Source organism: Barbus barbus (assembly GCF_936440315.1).
Source record: "Barbus barbus genome assembly, chromosome: 5".
Taxonomy (NCBI): Eukaryota; Metazoa; Chordata; class Actinopteri; order Cypriniformes; family Cyprinidae; genus Barbus; species Barbus barbus.
Genome location: NC_136733.1, coordinates 22160815 through 22176628, shown reverse-complemented (window position 1 = coordinate 22176628; position 15814 = coordinate 22160815). Strand labels below are relative to the sequence as shown.

At 38.5% G+C, this 15814-nt stretch overlaps 1 protein-coding gene across 1 annotated transcript in view; it reads left to right on the top strand.

Moving 5' to 3' along the window:
- The window catches only part of LOC306870450 (ras GTPase-activating protein 1-like), a 44281-nt gene that overhangs the window by 3944 nt on the left and 24523 nt on the right, over positions 1 to 15814 (top strand). The window contains exon 2 of the mRNA XM_079417741.1: positions 12975 to 13127. Within this exon, the coding sequence (XP_079273867.1) occupies positions 12975 to 13127 (153 nt within the window). The remainder of the gene's footprint in view (positions 1 to 12974; positions 13128 to 15814) is intronic.

Genomic DNA, 15814 nt, shown 5'->3' with positions numbered 1-15814 from the left:
TTTGCAGTGAAGAGGAAACACACGAGTGTCCCATGTGATGTAGGAGATGTTAACAACTTGCAGGCTTGTTTTAGTTTTGCTGTATATTTTGACACCAGGTTGTCAAAAAAGACCCTACTTGTGCAGGCAGTGCATAACTTGTATAACACGTATAGCTGCATATTCTCTTGATTTTATCATTTCCAGATCCACTTTCAATTTTCTCTTAAACTGAGGCAGTTTTTTCAATGTTTTCTCAAAGAAGTAGGTTAAATGGCAGCGCAGTGTGGTACACATTCTCTGGGTTGGATGCAGTCCTGTGTTTCAGAATGTGTGACTAAAGTTAGTGCTTTAGTCTCGCCCAGAAGGGGAAAGCCACGATCGTTCACGCCTCTCTGCTGCGCACTTCATTCATAAACGATGCCAGCAGTGGAATAAATATTTCACAGATGCGTTCTACTGTTTAACAAAGACAAAAAAAGAGAGCATATGTAGAGCGGCGCAATTCTTCTTTGTAGCACCGGGCCTTGAACGCAAACAAACAGCACTGTGGAGAAAGAGCAGGTTGATTTTGTTTCCACGAAGATTAGAAAGGATTTGGAGTCATAAACGGTTTCCCTCAAGAGCTGGAAAGAGAGAGTTTGATTTGGAGATCAACAGCGGTGCCCATTGTGTCTGCTAGATAAGCAATTGTTCAACAAACTCACTCTCCGTCAGGGGCTAATTGAGCATCCATCCTGGTTAATTGCCTTCTATTTGAGAAATACAGGGACTTTGGAATGCCAAGTGGCACAGCCAATTGTAGAAACTGCTGGTCGCTTTGGTGAAATATGTCCTTCACACAGTCAAGAGGCTTATGTGGTAGAAAAGTCTTCTCTTTCCTCTTTTTTTTTTTTTTGACTGCATTCGTGACCTTATGTTTTAGTTAAAGCAGCAGATTTATTTCACAAGGATTGTTTTTAACCATTTCTTAATTGGTCTTAAGTCATCTGCATTTACTTTTAACCACTTCCTTATTATATGTTTTAAAACATATGAGCACCAGGATTTGAATCAAGCATTGCACGTTTCAGATCATTCCCTGGCTGTTTATGGACATCTATTGATTTCTTTTGAGAAGAATATAGGTCATGTAGGCCAAGCTCATATGATGTTTTTCCCCATTATACTGTAAAGGTCTAATGCTGTAAAAGCTCAGCTGTTTTATGGATTGTCTAAAGACAAAAAAAAATGTTTTATGTTCATGAGATTGCATGCATATTAGCAAAAAATGTCAAAAGCTGAATAATCAGACAATTGTTGGAAATTTTAACATTTTTGGCACACAAAGGAAAATTATGCTTCATACTCTGCATGTCAAACTAGCAACAGAAACTCTTATTTATTTCAGTGATGGCAATGCAGAATGAACAAAGCAATACTCTAATGCTAGTATGTTACGTTTTAATAGCATAAACAAATTTTAGGTAAAATATCTGATTTTAATAAAAAAAAATTACTCTCAATTATTTAGAAAGTATTATACTTTCAATACTCAGTAAGTCTGTGATTGTTATTTCTGCAAAGGTTATTTGTGATGGTGGCTTTGAATTCGGTAAGAAAGGTAACAAAATTGTTACTTAAAGGATTAGTTCTTTCAGAATAAAGATGATCATGTCTTTTTCTTCAGTCGAAAATAAATTTAAAGGATAAAATATTTTTCTCCATATAGTGGATTTCAGTGGGACCCGACAGATTGTAGGTTTCAATGCAGCCTCAAAGGGCTCTACATGATCCCAGCCAAGGAATAAGGGATTATGTTGTGAAACGATTAGTCATTTTCAAAAAAAAAAAAAGAGATTTATATTTTTGAACTAATTACTAATGGTTTCGCTAGATAAAACACTTATTCCTCAGCTGGGATCGTGTAGAGCCCTTTGAAGTCGAATTAAGACTGCAATTTGGACCTTCAACCCATTGGGTCCCATTGAAGTCCACTATATGGAATGTTTTCGTCAGTTTTTTTCATCTTATTGTTTAAAGTAAGAGTTTATATACTTTCAATAAGATGTAAAATCACAGTGTAAAGAATTCTGATTTAAATTTAGTCTCCAACACTAAAAAGCTGAATAATAAATGGATTTTAATTTCTAGGAGATGATAGGAGTTTGCAGATATGCAAATTATATAACTTTAGGAACAATTTCAAATATAAAATCTTTCACATAGCAGTGACTTTGGTTTATTTGAAAAAGACACAGACCTTTTTCAACTAGCAGCAGATTCGTGGATCAGCGTACAGCTCTTGAGGATTTATTATCCATCTCTTGCTTGACCCCGTTTCGGCTCCTACCACACAGTAACTGCTCGCTGAAGATGGGCTCTTTAGTCATCCATCTGTGTGCTGGAGGACAGTCCCGTATGCTGACACTCCATCATGTGTGAAGAAAAACAAAGCTGTTTGGCAGCTGCTCCCAGACCCTGTACATCTTCACCTTTTTTCCAGTGTGGAAACTTCTGAAAATTTGCATCGCTAGTCCAGGCACTTTATATAATGGTTGATTGTTGAGCAAACCAGCGGGTTACTGATGTTCTGACCTGCTGAGTTTGCTCATTTACAGAGTGTAATATTTTTATGTTGGCATTAAAAGGAAAGCTCAAGTTTGAATTTGAAGGCTGTGGAATGCCAAATAGTTTAGCCAAAACTGAAAACTCTACCATTATTTACACACATAACGAACATCACAAGGGTGATCAAGTTGTTTCCTCCCACTGCTTTTAGCATCTCGCATCCCGTTTGTCTCCTCCCTTCCCGCCCTGCCTGCTCTCTTTTGCTGAGCCATTTCATACTTTGCATTATTTGAGCGACTGCCTTCACAGAGGAAGGACATCAAAGGCAGACAAGGCAATTTTTCATTCTCCATCATCTCTTAGTTAAATCGTTCCCCCAATGGAGTGATAACCAGCTTGGATTATTTCACTTTTGGACATCAGCTAAGACTGTGCCAGCCATATGTGAGGTGGAGCCCCCTTTGCACTTGAGTTTCTGCTCACTGACTTAAAGAGCTGTGGTGATCGCACACAAACAGCAGGTTCTCTGGGACATGGCAACGACCAAATGGGAGGCTTGTCTGGTGAGACAGAGGAGACAGACCCCGGCGACTCGGCAGTTGAGCGGGATTACTTTGTGAGTTAGAGCAAGCCCGAGAGCCCAGGATGCAGCAGAGGATGAATTCAGCGTAAGTGGGACACGAACGCTGCCGTTCAGAGCTCAGACTCACAGAATACGGAGTGAAGAACTTCCATATTTTCTGTTTTGCCCTCTTTATCTTGTCTGTTACGTTCTTAATTTCAAAAATATTATTACTAATAAAAACACTTCTGTGCTTTTATTAAAATTGATGAGCACAGTTCTGATCAGAGCTGGGTGATTTAATGCACATTCATCTTATATTCACAATGAATGTCCATTAAGACAAATGTTGTAATATCATCTCTGATTTAAAATAAGCAGCAAAAACTGCTTTAAAGTTGGAACTTCCAATTTTTATGAATCACTTAAAACTATTATCCAGGCTAATATAATTCATACACTTTGATTCAAGACAAAACATTTAGTTTCATCGTTACTGCGTGGCATTTTACATAAGATGTGCATTTCTTTTATATATAGATATATAGATAGATGGATAGATACATAGTTAGATATTGTGTAAAATTATATTCAGTTAAATATATTGCTATTTATTTTCTGTGTTTTGTAAAATTGGTGTCTACAAATGAAAATAGTTCAATATTGAATCCATTTCTTTGATCGAATAACCCGCCCCCCCCCCAAAAAAAAAAAAACTAATTTGATCAAAAGCATTAATATTGAGATCATTTTTAGGTTTTATATTTATTTCATGTATTTATATGATAATTTTTGTTGTATAAACAATAAGTTTAGTGACTGAATACTAATACAGCTTCTTTTATTTCAAATGAAAAGCGATTGTCGCAGGTGGACAGATGTTAAATGCATGAATTCGTAGTTGAGCGTGGTTACATAGTGCTTGTACTAAGAGTTGATGAATTAGTGATGTGTTATTCTTCATTATAAATGTTTCAAACCATTTGAGGGCAAAATTGTTTATTCATCAGTTTCAAACTGTCAGGAAGTTTTCACAACAGTAATGCTATTTTTCTGGGGTTCAGATGGAGATCATCAGGATTTGCGGTGTTCTCTGTCCTCAGAATGAGAGATGTGCTCATGACCGCTGACAGTATAGTGGAAAGATACTACTAACATAAGGCTGTGCAGCTTCATTACTCTGTCATGCTGATGAGCAGTGACGTGACATCTTTAGAGGTGTTTTTGAGGTAGTCGAAACCCATCAAGAGAGACGGATGAGTTGAAACTACTTGAGAGAGCGAATATAACCCCTCAATCAAGTCTCAACAAGCCAGCTCTGCCCTCGCTTCCTCCAAGATGAAGTGTTGTAAATTGAGAGGTCCAGCTCCTTTTCTGATGTCTGGGATGAACTATCAGCAGAAAGGTCATGTTTTCAGCGAACCAGCAATGAAGATGAAACATCCAGGAAGAATATTGTCCTTCTTCCCTTGTATCTTGTCAGGATCCGTTCATGGCATTTTTGGTGAATAATTCAAAAGCCCCTAGTATGGATCTAAAAATACAGCCATTGCCTAGAAACCATAACATATTCAAGTGCTGAGAGGTTTGTGTTTGAGTGCTGCAACATTCACTCTTACTGGGTTAATTTCGCAGTCAAAAGAGCTTTTTCACTTCACGTGTGAAGTACCACTTTTCTTGTGAAGTGTCATTATAATGTACTGTTTGTGGGCTAATGAGCGCACGGTTAACTAGTGCATATTTCTCACTCCTATTTATGGTTCAGAGCTCCGTTGTGTCAAAGCTGTGAATGAAGTTGCTGATGACGTGCCGCTGTCTGTGGTTGTAATAATTAATTTTTGTCCGCTGTGCTGCATATACAAGTTAATTTCCATTACAGCGAGGAACAAAAAGGGCAGTGAGTATCAAGGCATGCGAGTGGTTTGAGTGTCATCTGTCCACCTCAGCACACTTCCTGTTCCTCTGCTCTTGCACGAGTCGAGTTTGAGGCAACAGACTTTCACAGTCATGCTTGATATATATTAGCTTCAGTCATCTCAAATGCAAATGTGTAGCCACAGATCTCTTGAGGTCAGAGAGAGTGTGTATTGAAGATGCTCAATTTGAGGACATCTGGCTTTTGGCCTGTGCTGAAAAATAGGCAGATTATTGCGCTAGAGTGTAACCATTATTAAGATGTTAAAGGTGAAGTGTCAGTTCTCTAGATTCCTGCTTTTGGTCGCTGTTATATTGAGAAGTTGTGTTTAAATCGCAGTTTTTAAGCAGCTTACCCTGGCCTAAATGACATTGTTTTAGTTTGCAAACAGTATCAAAAAATGTTAGACACATTTATTCTGCAGATCTGATGTTGATATGCAAATGCAAGATGTCATATTATAGCTGTGATGGATTAGTTGTCATCTAATCCAGCAGTTGAGCTGATGGTGTGTCTAAGATTTTTTTTTCTGTCTCACAAAACTACGTGCAGTTTTTTTTTTTTTTTTTTTTTTTTTTTTTTTTCTTTTTTTTTTTACTGTTAAAAACTAGTGGAGTGGAGTCAGTAGAATAAAGTGATCACATCAATGTTTAAAAAGCAAAATAAAATAGTAATATCAGATTTGGTTAATGTAAATGTATTATTTGTATTATGCATTATTCATTTTATTTATTATTTCATAATAATAAGTACACACATTTAGAGCCCTATGATTTCCGAGACACAGAAAATATAAATAGCAGGATTCAATCATCACACTTGCATCTTTGACTATTAAACCGTAAAATAAGACTGCTATTTAAATATGAAGTCTGCATATACTGCATGTTTTGAAAATAAGTGTGTATCGTATAAAATATAGAAAAATTAGAACGGACAACAAAGAATTGCGGATATAAAAAAAAAAATATATATATATATATTTATATAATTGCAAAGGGTCCCTGTTATTGTACTTTTTAATGATATATTAAATTGTACTTTTTATGAATTCAATAGATTGAACTTGTTTTTTGATTATGGCAATTTTATTAAATAACTAGTGGAATGAAAAATATGAGAAATATATGAGAAAAATAAAAACTGAATTTGAGAAGAAGCTGACTTCATAGGACTCTAAAAATGTAATATTTGTTAAAATCTTTATCAACTGCTGTTAAACTGTAAATTGCTGTTCAATTTTTTTTATGATTTCAATTAATTAGACATGCTTTTTTATTACTACAATTTAATTTAAATATTAAAGCAGAAAAAAAAAATATTTTGGGAGTTAAAAAAAAGAACAACAACATTAAGGGAGGGGAATATAACGACTTTGCATTAACTTTGGCATCTCTAAAACACAATTCTCTTTTCTTTTCTTTTTTTTTATTTTATGGACCCTGTTGGGGGCCACAGACCCCAGTTTGAAAACCTAATGACCTAATGGACTTTGTGTATTTTTTCCCTGTTTCTCTGTGTTTTCAATATAGTCATTCATTAGGGACAAATTTACTCTAAAATACAGTAAAACAACCAAAAAAACTGTAAATCATAAATTTCCTTCTTTTTGTAGTACTTTAGTGTGTTGTATAATGTCTAAAATTAGCTCAGTAAAAATTAGTTTTAATATTCTTACTTTCATCTTTAAATTACTGTTTGGTCCTTCACATAAATCCAAGAGCCAAACCAAAAGGGTGTCAGTTTTTATTGATTAGAGCATTATGTAGTCTAGTACTCACCCAGGCGGATGTGAGACTTTCACCTGCACCTTATCAAGTACACCACACAGGTCACTGGACGCTTGGCACAGTACACATGCCAGCTAATGTAATGCAAGTATCAATTTCCCCAGGGGAAAAGAGACTATGATGTAATTGGCTATTTTGACTTCACGGTTTTTGTTCATCGAAGGATGCACCAGCTGGAGATCAAGCACTGACACGATCAGACATTCCTCAGGAGGATGAGCTTGTCTATATCCCATCTGGATGTGTAGAGTTATGTTATTTACTCATAGGCCTAGGAAGAATGGTGAAATCACTAGCCTAAAGGCTTGTTTACACTTAGTCTGATGTCTTTCTCAGGGGAAAAAAAAGATGCCTGAATAATTGCTTGGTAAACAAAGGCTTGTTGGTGTGAACAGGCTTCAAGGGTGTGTGACTTTTTTTGCTTATTTGTTTGCTTGTACGTTATAATGGCCAATATCGTTGATCCCAGTCTCGCTTCATCCTGTCCACACATCTGTGTTTTCAGGAGCCTATGAATTATTTGACCGCTGAAGTTTTAAAATGGAGCACGTTATCCAGTGTGCTAATAACCCTGTATTACTGATGTCATTTTTATAGCGTACAGAGCTGCGAGGCAGTCCTGCTGAGAACAAAATGCAGCCTCTGGGAATTATGAGGGACTCTCCTTCTGCTAACGGTGCAGTTTTAGTCAAAGGACTACTTCATAGAGCCTGCATATTCAATAAATTAATATAGAGGGAAGGAAGAGCTTAGCCTAGTTAAGCCTGTAGTGTGCAAATTACGCCTACGCTCTTTATCACTGTGATTGATAAAATGGGCCAATAGTTTACATGACCAAGTGTGTTTCTCATCTTGTAAATTATTTTTTTATTTAAAGTTTTTACGTTTTGGACTGCATAATATGTGCTATAAGGGGAGCTTGGGACTGTCACAATCACTAAGTTTTGGCTGATTGTTATTAGTTATACAAATAATTGTAATTCAAATAATCTCTTGTAATTGGTGATGTCCTTCAGACCTTTCCACACTGCTGTGGTGAAACCGATTCACATATATACAGTGAGGTCAATAAGTATTTGATCACCCTGTGATTTTGCAAGTTCTCTTACTTAGAAATCATGGAGGGGTCTACAATTTTCAGCATAGGTGCATTTCCACTGTGAGGGACAGAATCTAAAAATAAAAATCCAGAAATCGCATTGTATGATTTTTTTTTTTTAACAATTTATTTGTGAATTACTGTGTCAAATAAGTATTTGATCACTTGCTTATCTGCCAGATTTCTGACCTTCAAAGACCTGTTATTTTGCTTTTAAATAGTCTAGCTACACTCTGCTCATGATTCTAAATTAGTAGCGACTGTTTGAGGTCGCTAGCTGTCATAAAGACACCTGTGCACCCCACAATCAGCCAAAGTCTAAGTAGCAACATGGGCAAAACCAAAGAGCTGTCAAAAGACACAAGAGACAAAATTGTAGAACTTCACAAAGCTGGAAAGGGCTACGGGGCAATTGCCAAGCAGCTTGGTGAAAAAAAGAACAACTGTTGGAGCAATTGTCAGAAAATGGAAGAGGCTAATGATGACTGTCAATGTCCCTCAGACTGGGGCCCCACGGAAGATCTCTCCTCGTGGGGTATCAGTGATGCTAAGAATGGTGAAGAATCAGCCCAGAACTACACGGGAGGAGCTACACTTAAGTCAGCCCATGTCCAGGCCCTTCTGAAGTTTGCCAGGGACCATCTGGATGATCCAGAGGAGTCATGGGAGAAAGTCCTGTGGTCAGATGAGACCAAAGTAGAACTTTTTGGTCTTAACTCCATTCGCCGTGTTTGGAGGAAGAAGAATGATGAGTATCATCCCAATAATACCATACCTACAGTGAAGCATGGGGCTGGAAGCATCATGCTCTGGGGGTGTTTTTCTGCACAGGGGACAGGACGACTGCACTGTATTAAGGAGAGGATGAACGGGGCCATGTATTGTGACATATTGGGCAAAAACCTCCTTCCCTCAGTCAGAGCATTAAAGATGGGTCATGGCTGGGTCTTCCAACATGACAATGACCCAAAGCACACAGCCAGGAAAACCAAGGAGTGGCTCCATAAGAAGCATATCAAGGTTCTGGAGTGGCCTAGCCAGTCTCCAGACCTAAATCCAATAGAAAATCTTTGGAGGGAGCTGAAACTCCGTGTTGCTCAGCAACAGCCCCGAAACCTGACAGATCTAGAGAAGATCTGTATGGAGGAGTGGGCCAAAATCCCTCCTGCAGTGTGTGCAAACCTGGTGAAGAACTACAGGAACCGTTTGACCTCTGTAATTGTTAACACAGGCTTCTGTACCAAATATTAAACATTTTTGACTCAAGTGATCAAACACTTATTTGACACAGTAATTCACAAATAAATTGTTAAAAAATCATACAATGTGATTTTTTTTTTTTTTTTTTTTTTTTTTTTAGATTCTGTCTCTCATAGTGGAAATGCACCTATGCTGAAAATTGTAGACCCCTCCATGATTTCTAAGTAAGAGAACTTGCAAAATCACAGGGTGATCAAATACTTATTGACCTCACTGTGTGTGTGTGTGTGTGTGTGTGTGTGTATATGTGTGTATATATATATATACATACACGCACACACACACACAGATAACAGAAGATGATGTGCGCCAGCTCTTCAAAAAGAACAAGAGAAGGAAGGCACCAGGCCCCGACGGTGTGACACCAGCCTGTCTGAAGTCCTGTGCTGACCAGCTGGCCCCCATCTTCACACAGATCTTCAACCGATCACTGGAGCTGTGTGAAGTCCCCTCATGCTTCAAACGCTCCACCATCATCCCCGTCCCAAAGAAACCCAAGATTACAGGACTTAACAACTACACTTATGTGAGGATCCTGTTTGTGGTCTTCAGCTCGGCCTTTAACACTATCATTCCAAACCTCCTCCTGCCCAAATTAACTCAGCTCTCCGTCTCCACCTCCTGACAGACAGGCAGCAGCTAGTGAGGCTGGGAAAATACACATCCAGCACCCGTACGATCAGCACTGGAGCTCCTCAGGGCTGCGTTCTCTCCCCACTGCTCTTCTCCCTCTACACAAATGACTGCACATCTAAAGACCCCTCTGTCAAGCTCCTGAAGTTTGCAGATGACACCACACTGATCGGCCTCATTCAGGATGGTGACGAGTCTGCTTACAGACAGGAGGTTAAGGAGCTGACTGTCTGGTGCAGTCTTAACAACCTGGAGCTCAACACGCTCAAAACAGTGGAGATCATCGTGGACTTCAGGAGAAACTCCCCCCACTCACCATCATGAACAGCACTGTGACTGCAGTGGAGTCATTCAGATTCCTGGGCACCACCATCTCCCAGGACCTGAAGTGGGATATTCACATAGACTCCATTGTAAAAAAGGGCCAGCAGAGGTTGTACTTCCTTTGCCAGCTGAGGAAGTTCAACCAACCACAGGAGCTGCTGAAACCGTTCTACTCCGCCATCATTGAATCCGTCCTCTGCACTTCAATAACTGTCTGGTTCAGCTCAGCTACCAAATATGACCTCAGAAGACTACGGAGGGTAGTCCGGACTGCTGAGCGAATCATTGGTACAACTCTCCCCACTCTCCAAGAGCTGTACTCATCCAGAGTGAGCAAAAGGGCTGGTAAAATCACTCTGGACCCCTCACATCCAGCACACTCCCTCTTTGAACTGTTGCCGTCTTTTCGACGCTACAGAGCTCTGAGCACCAGAACATAGGAACAGTTTCTTCCCTCAGGCAATCCATCTCATGAACATTTGAACTCTTAACAATAAACATGAAACACACAACACTATCATACTTTTTATTTTTTATTTAACACACATATTATTACATTTCATATTTGCACCTAACATACCTGTACATACTGAATTGTCTATTTTGCATATTGTCCATTTTGTGTATTTGTGTATAATTTTTTTTTTTTATTGTCTGTGTCCTGTCGCTGTCAGTCTGTCGCACTGTGGAGCTACTGTCACTAAAACAAATTTCTCGTATGTGCAAACATACCTGGCAATAAAGCTAATTCTGATTCTGAAACTGATTTGCAATCAGTTGTGATGTTTAAGTGTTCCCTTAATTATTTTGAGCAGTGTATATATCATTTCTTTTGGATTTTATTACACAGTGAGAACAATAGAAATGCAGCATCTCTTCTACTCGGAGCAAAACTTAAAGAAAAAATCTCCACAGAAAACTGACATTCAGCACAAACTAAATTTGCTCTCTCCGCTGCATATGTTCCGTATGAATACAGTGAGTTTGAGTGTGGGAGGGCTGCTTGCCCACATGATATCATGCTGTCTGCAGTCAGTGTGACATTTCATCATGGGTAAGACTCTGAAAATATTAGTTGTTCTCGTGTCTCACTCTCATCTCCCACCTCCTCCATTCACTTGCAATCACTTCCTCTTCACCACATCAACAACACACACATATATGTACTGACTTTTGTGCTGTAATTGACATTTTGTATTTTTTGCCATGTTTGAATTGCTAATTGACTTGCTGTTCTTATCTGTTTGATTGAGATTAAATGTGCAGCTAGAGTGAGTCTAAACAGTGTAAGATGCAGATGCACCATCAAGTGTTTTAAGTGTTTATTTATTTCAGGAAAAATGCCTAAGTTAGCTTACATGTTTTAATTTTTGAAATACCCTGAACCACAATGGGCATGCAAAATCATGATGTTTATCAAATGCCGTTTGTTTCTAAGAGTTTCAGAGACACTTCTGTTGGCTTTTTTTTTTTTTTTTTTTTTTTTTTGTAAGGACCCTTTGACTTTTAATTCCAGGAGTGGGCAGCATTTTTAACAGTTATTTTATATTTTTTTTTTCTTGTTTTTAATTGTATATTTAAAAAAGCAAGATAGTTCAGTAAGATTTTGATTATCAGCTCATTTCTTTTTTTTTATTAATTGGATATTTAATTGTGCATGCTTATTTCCCATATTTTAACATTTATATTCAATAACACAGTTGAAGGTAATCTTTAGCAAATCTCAAAATGAAAATCCATTTTTTAAACTGTACATTTTTCATTATTGTGATTTGTTAAATTCTCATGTAGAATTTAAAACTATTCATTTTAGTTTTTAGTGTTTTATTTTTAAGATTTTATTAGAGAACTTTGTATTCCAAGGTTATTTTGTTTGTTTTAAACTATTTTTAAACTTTTTTTTTTTTTTTTTTTTTTTTTTTTTTTTGAAAGCGAGACAGCGTAAAATATAAAAGCGGACCAAGCTATCACAATGTATGATGACCCACTGGATAAGCAGTTTACTTGCATAACTGTTTTCTTGTTTTGTCTGTTATAGTTACTTTTTATCCGCAGTTCACTTGGAACATTTGGCTTCCATACAGCTCATAACTAAATAAAACAGGCTGTAGGACGAATAGGAACAATTACTGCAAGAGGAGTTGAATAAGTGGTGACAACGGTTTTCTCCTTTACGTTTACATACCGTAAATTGAGCTACAGTGGGTTTATGTGGAGTCTCACAATGGTTAATTAGGTTTTTGTAGGTTTATAGATGTCAGCTCTTCTTTTACTCTCTGTCTTGACCCCCTTTTGCAAAACACTAAAATCAGACAAGAGTGGTGTTGTTTTTTTTTTCTACAGGGATCTAAAATCACTGAAAAATTAACCAAGTGTTGTTAGAAAAGCTACAGTTTAATTTAGAGAGCTCCTCATTTTTGATGACTGAGGCTCTGCAGTAAAAGCTTTTTAAGTTTCTCTCTGTGCTGAGGCACCTTTTTTAGAGCAAGATTTCACTTTGGATATTTCCGCATGAGTTTGTGGAGAGAAATTCTGCAGTGCGGGAGCCCTGTCATATCTTTGAGTGAGATGGCAGCTTACATTCTTTTTTCTAAAAATCAAATGCGATCTCTGCAAGCCTCTTTTTACAGAGTTACAGCATTACAGCAAAGCTTTTTTCACAAAATCTGTGATTTGGTATAAAATGTACTAAATATAGGCTTGATTATGTCAGCATGCCAAAAAGATCCTTTCAAAAAACCTGCTTCAGCATTTTCCAACATTCAGGGCTGCATATAAATCAATGCTGATGGACCAAGTAGAGGAAGACACTAAAATCTGATTTAATGCTGACTTGCCTCCGTCATCTGTGCTTGCTTTCAGATGGTACCATGGAATGTTGGACAGAACCATTGCAGAAGAGCGATTGCGTCAGGCTAGGACACCGGGCAGCTACCTCATCAGGGAAAGCGACCGCCGGCCTGGCTCCTTTGTACTGTCCTTTCTCAGCGTGACCAATGTGGTCAATCACTTCAGGTGAGCTGTCTGGATTATGTTTCACTGAAGCGCACAGATACACTCATAATATCTATAGGCAAGAGCATTGCAGAGACAAAGGCTGCGTTTACATTTTTGACCATATGCGACTTATTGTCCCAGTTTACATTCACTTTAGACATGACTGGTATCCGGTGTCTATGTTTACACTGATATCCGCCTAAAACTATTCTGTTGGTGATCACTTTACTATCAATATGGTTGACTCTCAGGTTTTAATGTTTGTGCTATTAAAATTATATACAGTGGGTACGGAAAGTATTCAGACCCCCTTCAATTTTTCACTCTTTGTTATATTGCAGCCATTTGCTAAAATCATTTGTTCATTTTTTTTCCTCATTAATGTAAACACAGCACCCCATATTGACAGAAAAACACAGAATTGTTGAAATTTTTGCAAATTTATTAAAAAAGAAAAACTGAAATATCACATGGTCCTAAGTATTCAGACCCTTTGCTCAGTATTTAGTAGAAGCACCCTTTTGATCTAATACAGCCATGAGTCTTTTTGGGAAAGATGCAACAAGTTTTTCACACCAGGATTTGGGGATCCTCTGCCATTCCTCCTTGCAGATCCTCTCCAGTTCTGTCAGGTTGGATGGTAAGCGTTGGTGGACAGCCATTTTTAGGTCTCTCCAGACATGCTCAATTGGGTTTAAGTCAGGGCTCTGGCTGGGCCATTCAAGAACAGTCACGGAATTGTTGTGAAGCCACTCCTTCGTTATTTTAGCTGTGTGCTTGGGGTCATTGTCTTGTTGGAAGGTAAACCTTCGGCCCAGTCTGAGGTCCTGAGCACTCTGGAGAAGGTTTTCGTCCAGGATATCCCTGTACTTGGCCGCATTCATCTTTCCTTCGATTGCAACCAGTAGTCCTGTCCCTGCAGCTGAAAAACACCCCCACAGCATGATGCTGCCACCACCATTCTTCACTGTTGGGACTGTATTGGACAGGTGATGAGCAGTGCCTGGTTTTCTCCACACATACCGCTTAGAATTAAGACCAGAGACTCATCTTGGCTAAGACTCATCAGACCAGAGAATCTGATTTCTCACCATCTTGGAGTCCTTCAGGTGTTTTTTTTTGTGTCTTGCACTGAGGAGAGGCTTCCGTCGGGCCACTCTGCCATAAAGCCCCGACTGGTGGAGGGCTGCAGTGATGGTTGACTTTCTACAACTTTCTCCCATCTCCCGACTGCATCTCTGGAGCTCAGCCACAGTGATCTTTGGGTTCTTCTTTACCTCTCTAGCCAAGGGTCTTCTCCCTGATAGCTCAGTTTGGCCGGACGGCCAGCTCTAAGAAGGGTTCTGGTCGTCCCAAACGTCATCCATTTAAGGATTATTTTTTGTTGTAACCTTGGCCAGATCTGTGCCTTGCCACAATTCTGTCTCTCAGCTCTTCAGGCAGTTATTTTGACCTCATGATTCTCATTTGCTCTGACATGCGCTGTGAGCTGTAAGGTCTTATATAGACAGGTGTGTGGCTTTCCTAATCAAGTCCAGTCAGTATAATCAAACACAGCTGGACTCAAATGAAGGTGTAGAACCATCTCAAGGATGATCAGAAGAAATGGACAGCACCTGAGTTAAATATATGAGTGTCACAGCAAAGGGTCTGAATACTTAGGACCATGTGATATTTCAGTTTTTCTTTTTTAATAAATCTGCAAAAATGTCAACAATTCTGTGTTTTTCTGTCAATATGGGGTGCTGTGTGTACATTAATGAGGGAAAAAAAATGAACTTAAATGATTTTAGCAAATGGCTGCAATATAACAGAGTGAAAAATTGAAGGGGGTCTGAATACTTTCCGTACCCACTGTATATGTGTGTGTATGTATGTATGTGTGTGTATATATATTTATAATTTACATCGGGTGGTGCCATTTTACTTGCCAGCATGGTTAAGTTATAAACTATTGTGGATGTTTGCGGTTCAAAATTTTACTATATATATATATATATATACAGGGCTCCAAACTGCGACTAAAATGGTCGCATTTGCGACCAAAAATATTGATTTGCGAGTGAAGTTTTTGCTGAGGTCGCCACTGGCGACTATATATAATTAGCATGAAAGGACTTTTTTCCCGATTGTTTTGCGCTCACATCTTTTGTTATGTTTACGTATTAAACTTACAAGACGATGCGCATCAAAGTTTTACTGGAAAAGAGTTTCAAACAGTCCTCGTCTCTGCCGCACACAGTCTGCTGAACGCAGTGAGAGAGACCTGAAAGGGCCTGTTTACACCTGGTCACTTCATGCATTTTCTCTGATCGGATATCTATATGATTTGTTAAAACGTTTCCCCATTTACACTTGGCCACATAAATGTGTCTTCGCAAAACGGATATAAATCCGTTCTTCAATTCCCGCTTCATATGCAAATATAACGGAGTTCACGTCAATGAAAGCAATGGATAATTTTATTAATTATCAGCTAATTTCAATATCACAGACTGCAACATGAGAGCGCACGGCATCAGCACTGGAAAGATAGGCTAGTCTCGCTACTTTTAATGAAGAAGATTGTGTGTTGAGCGTCTGCGACTTACTTTCAGGTTCATTCAGTTTGCGCGTCGCTTGCTGAAGAAATACTCCGCTACTCATCCGCGGTGATGCTTGTTGCATTGCGCTGTCATATCTGACTATAACATGCCATATAGCCT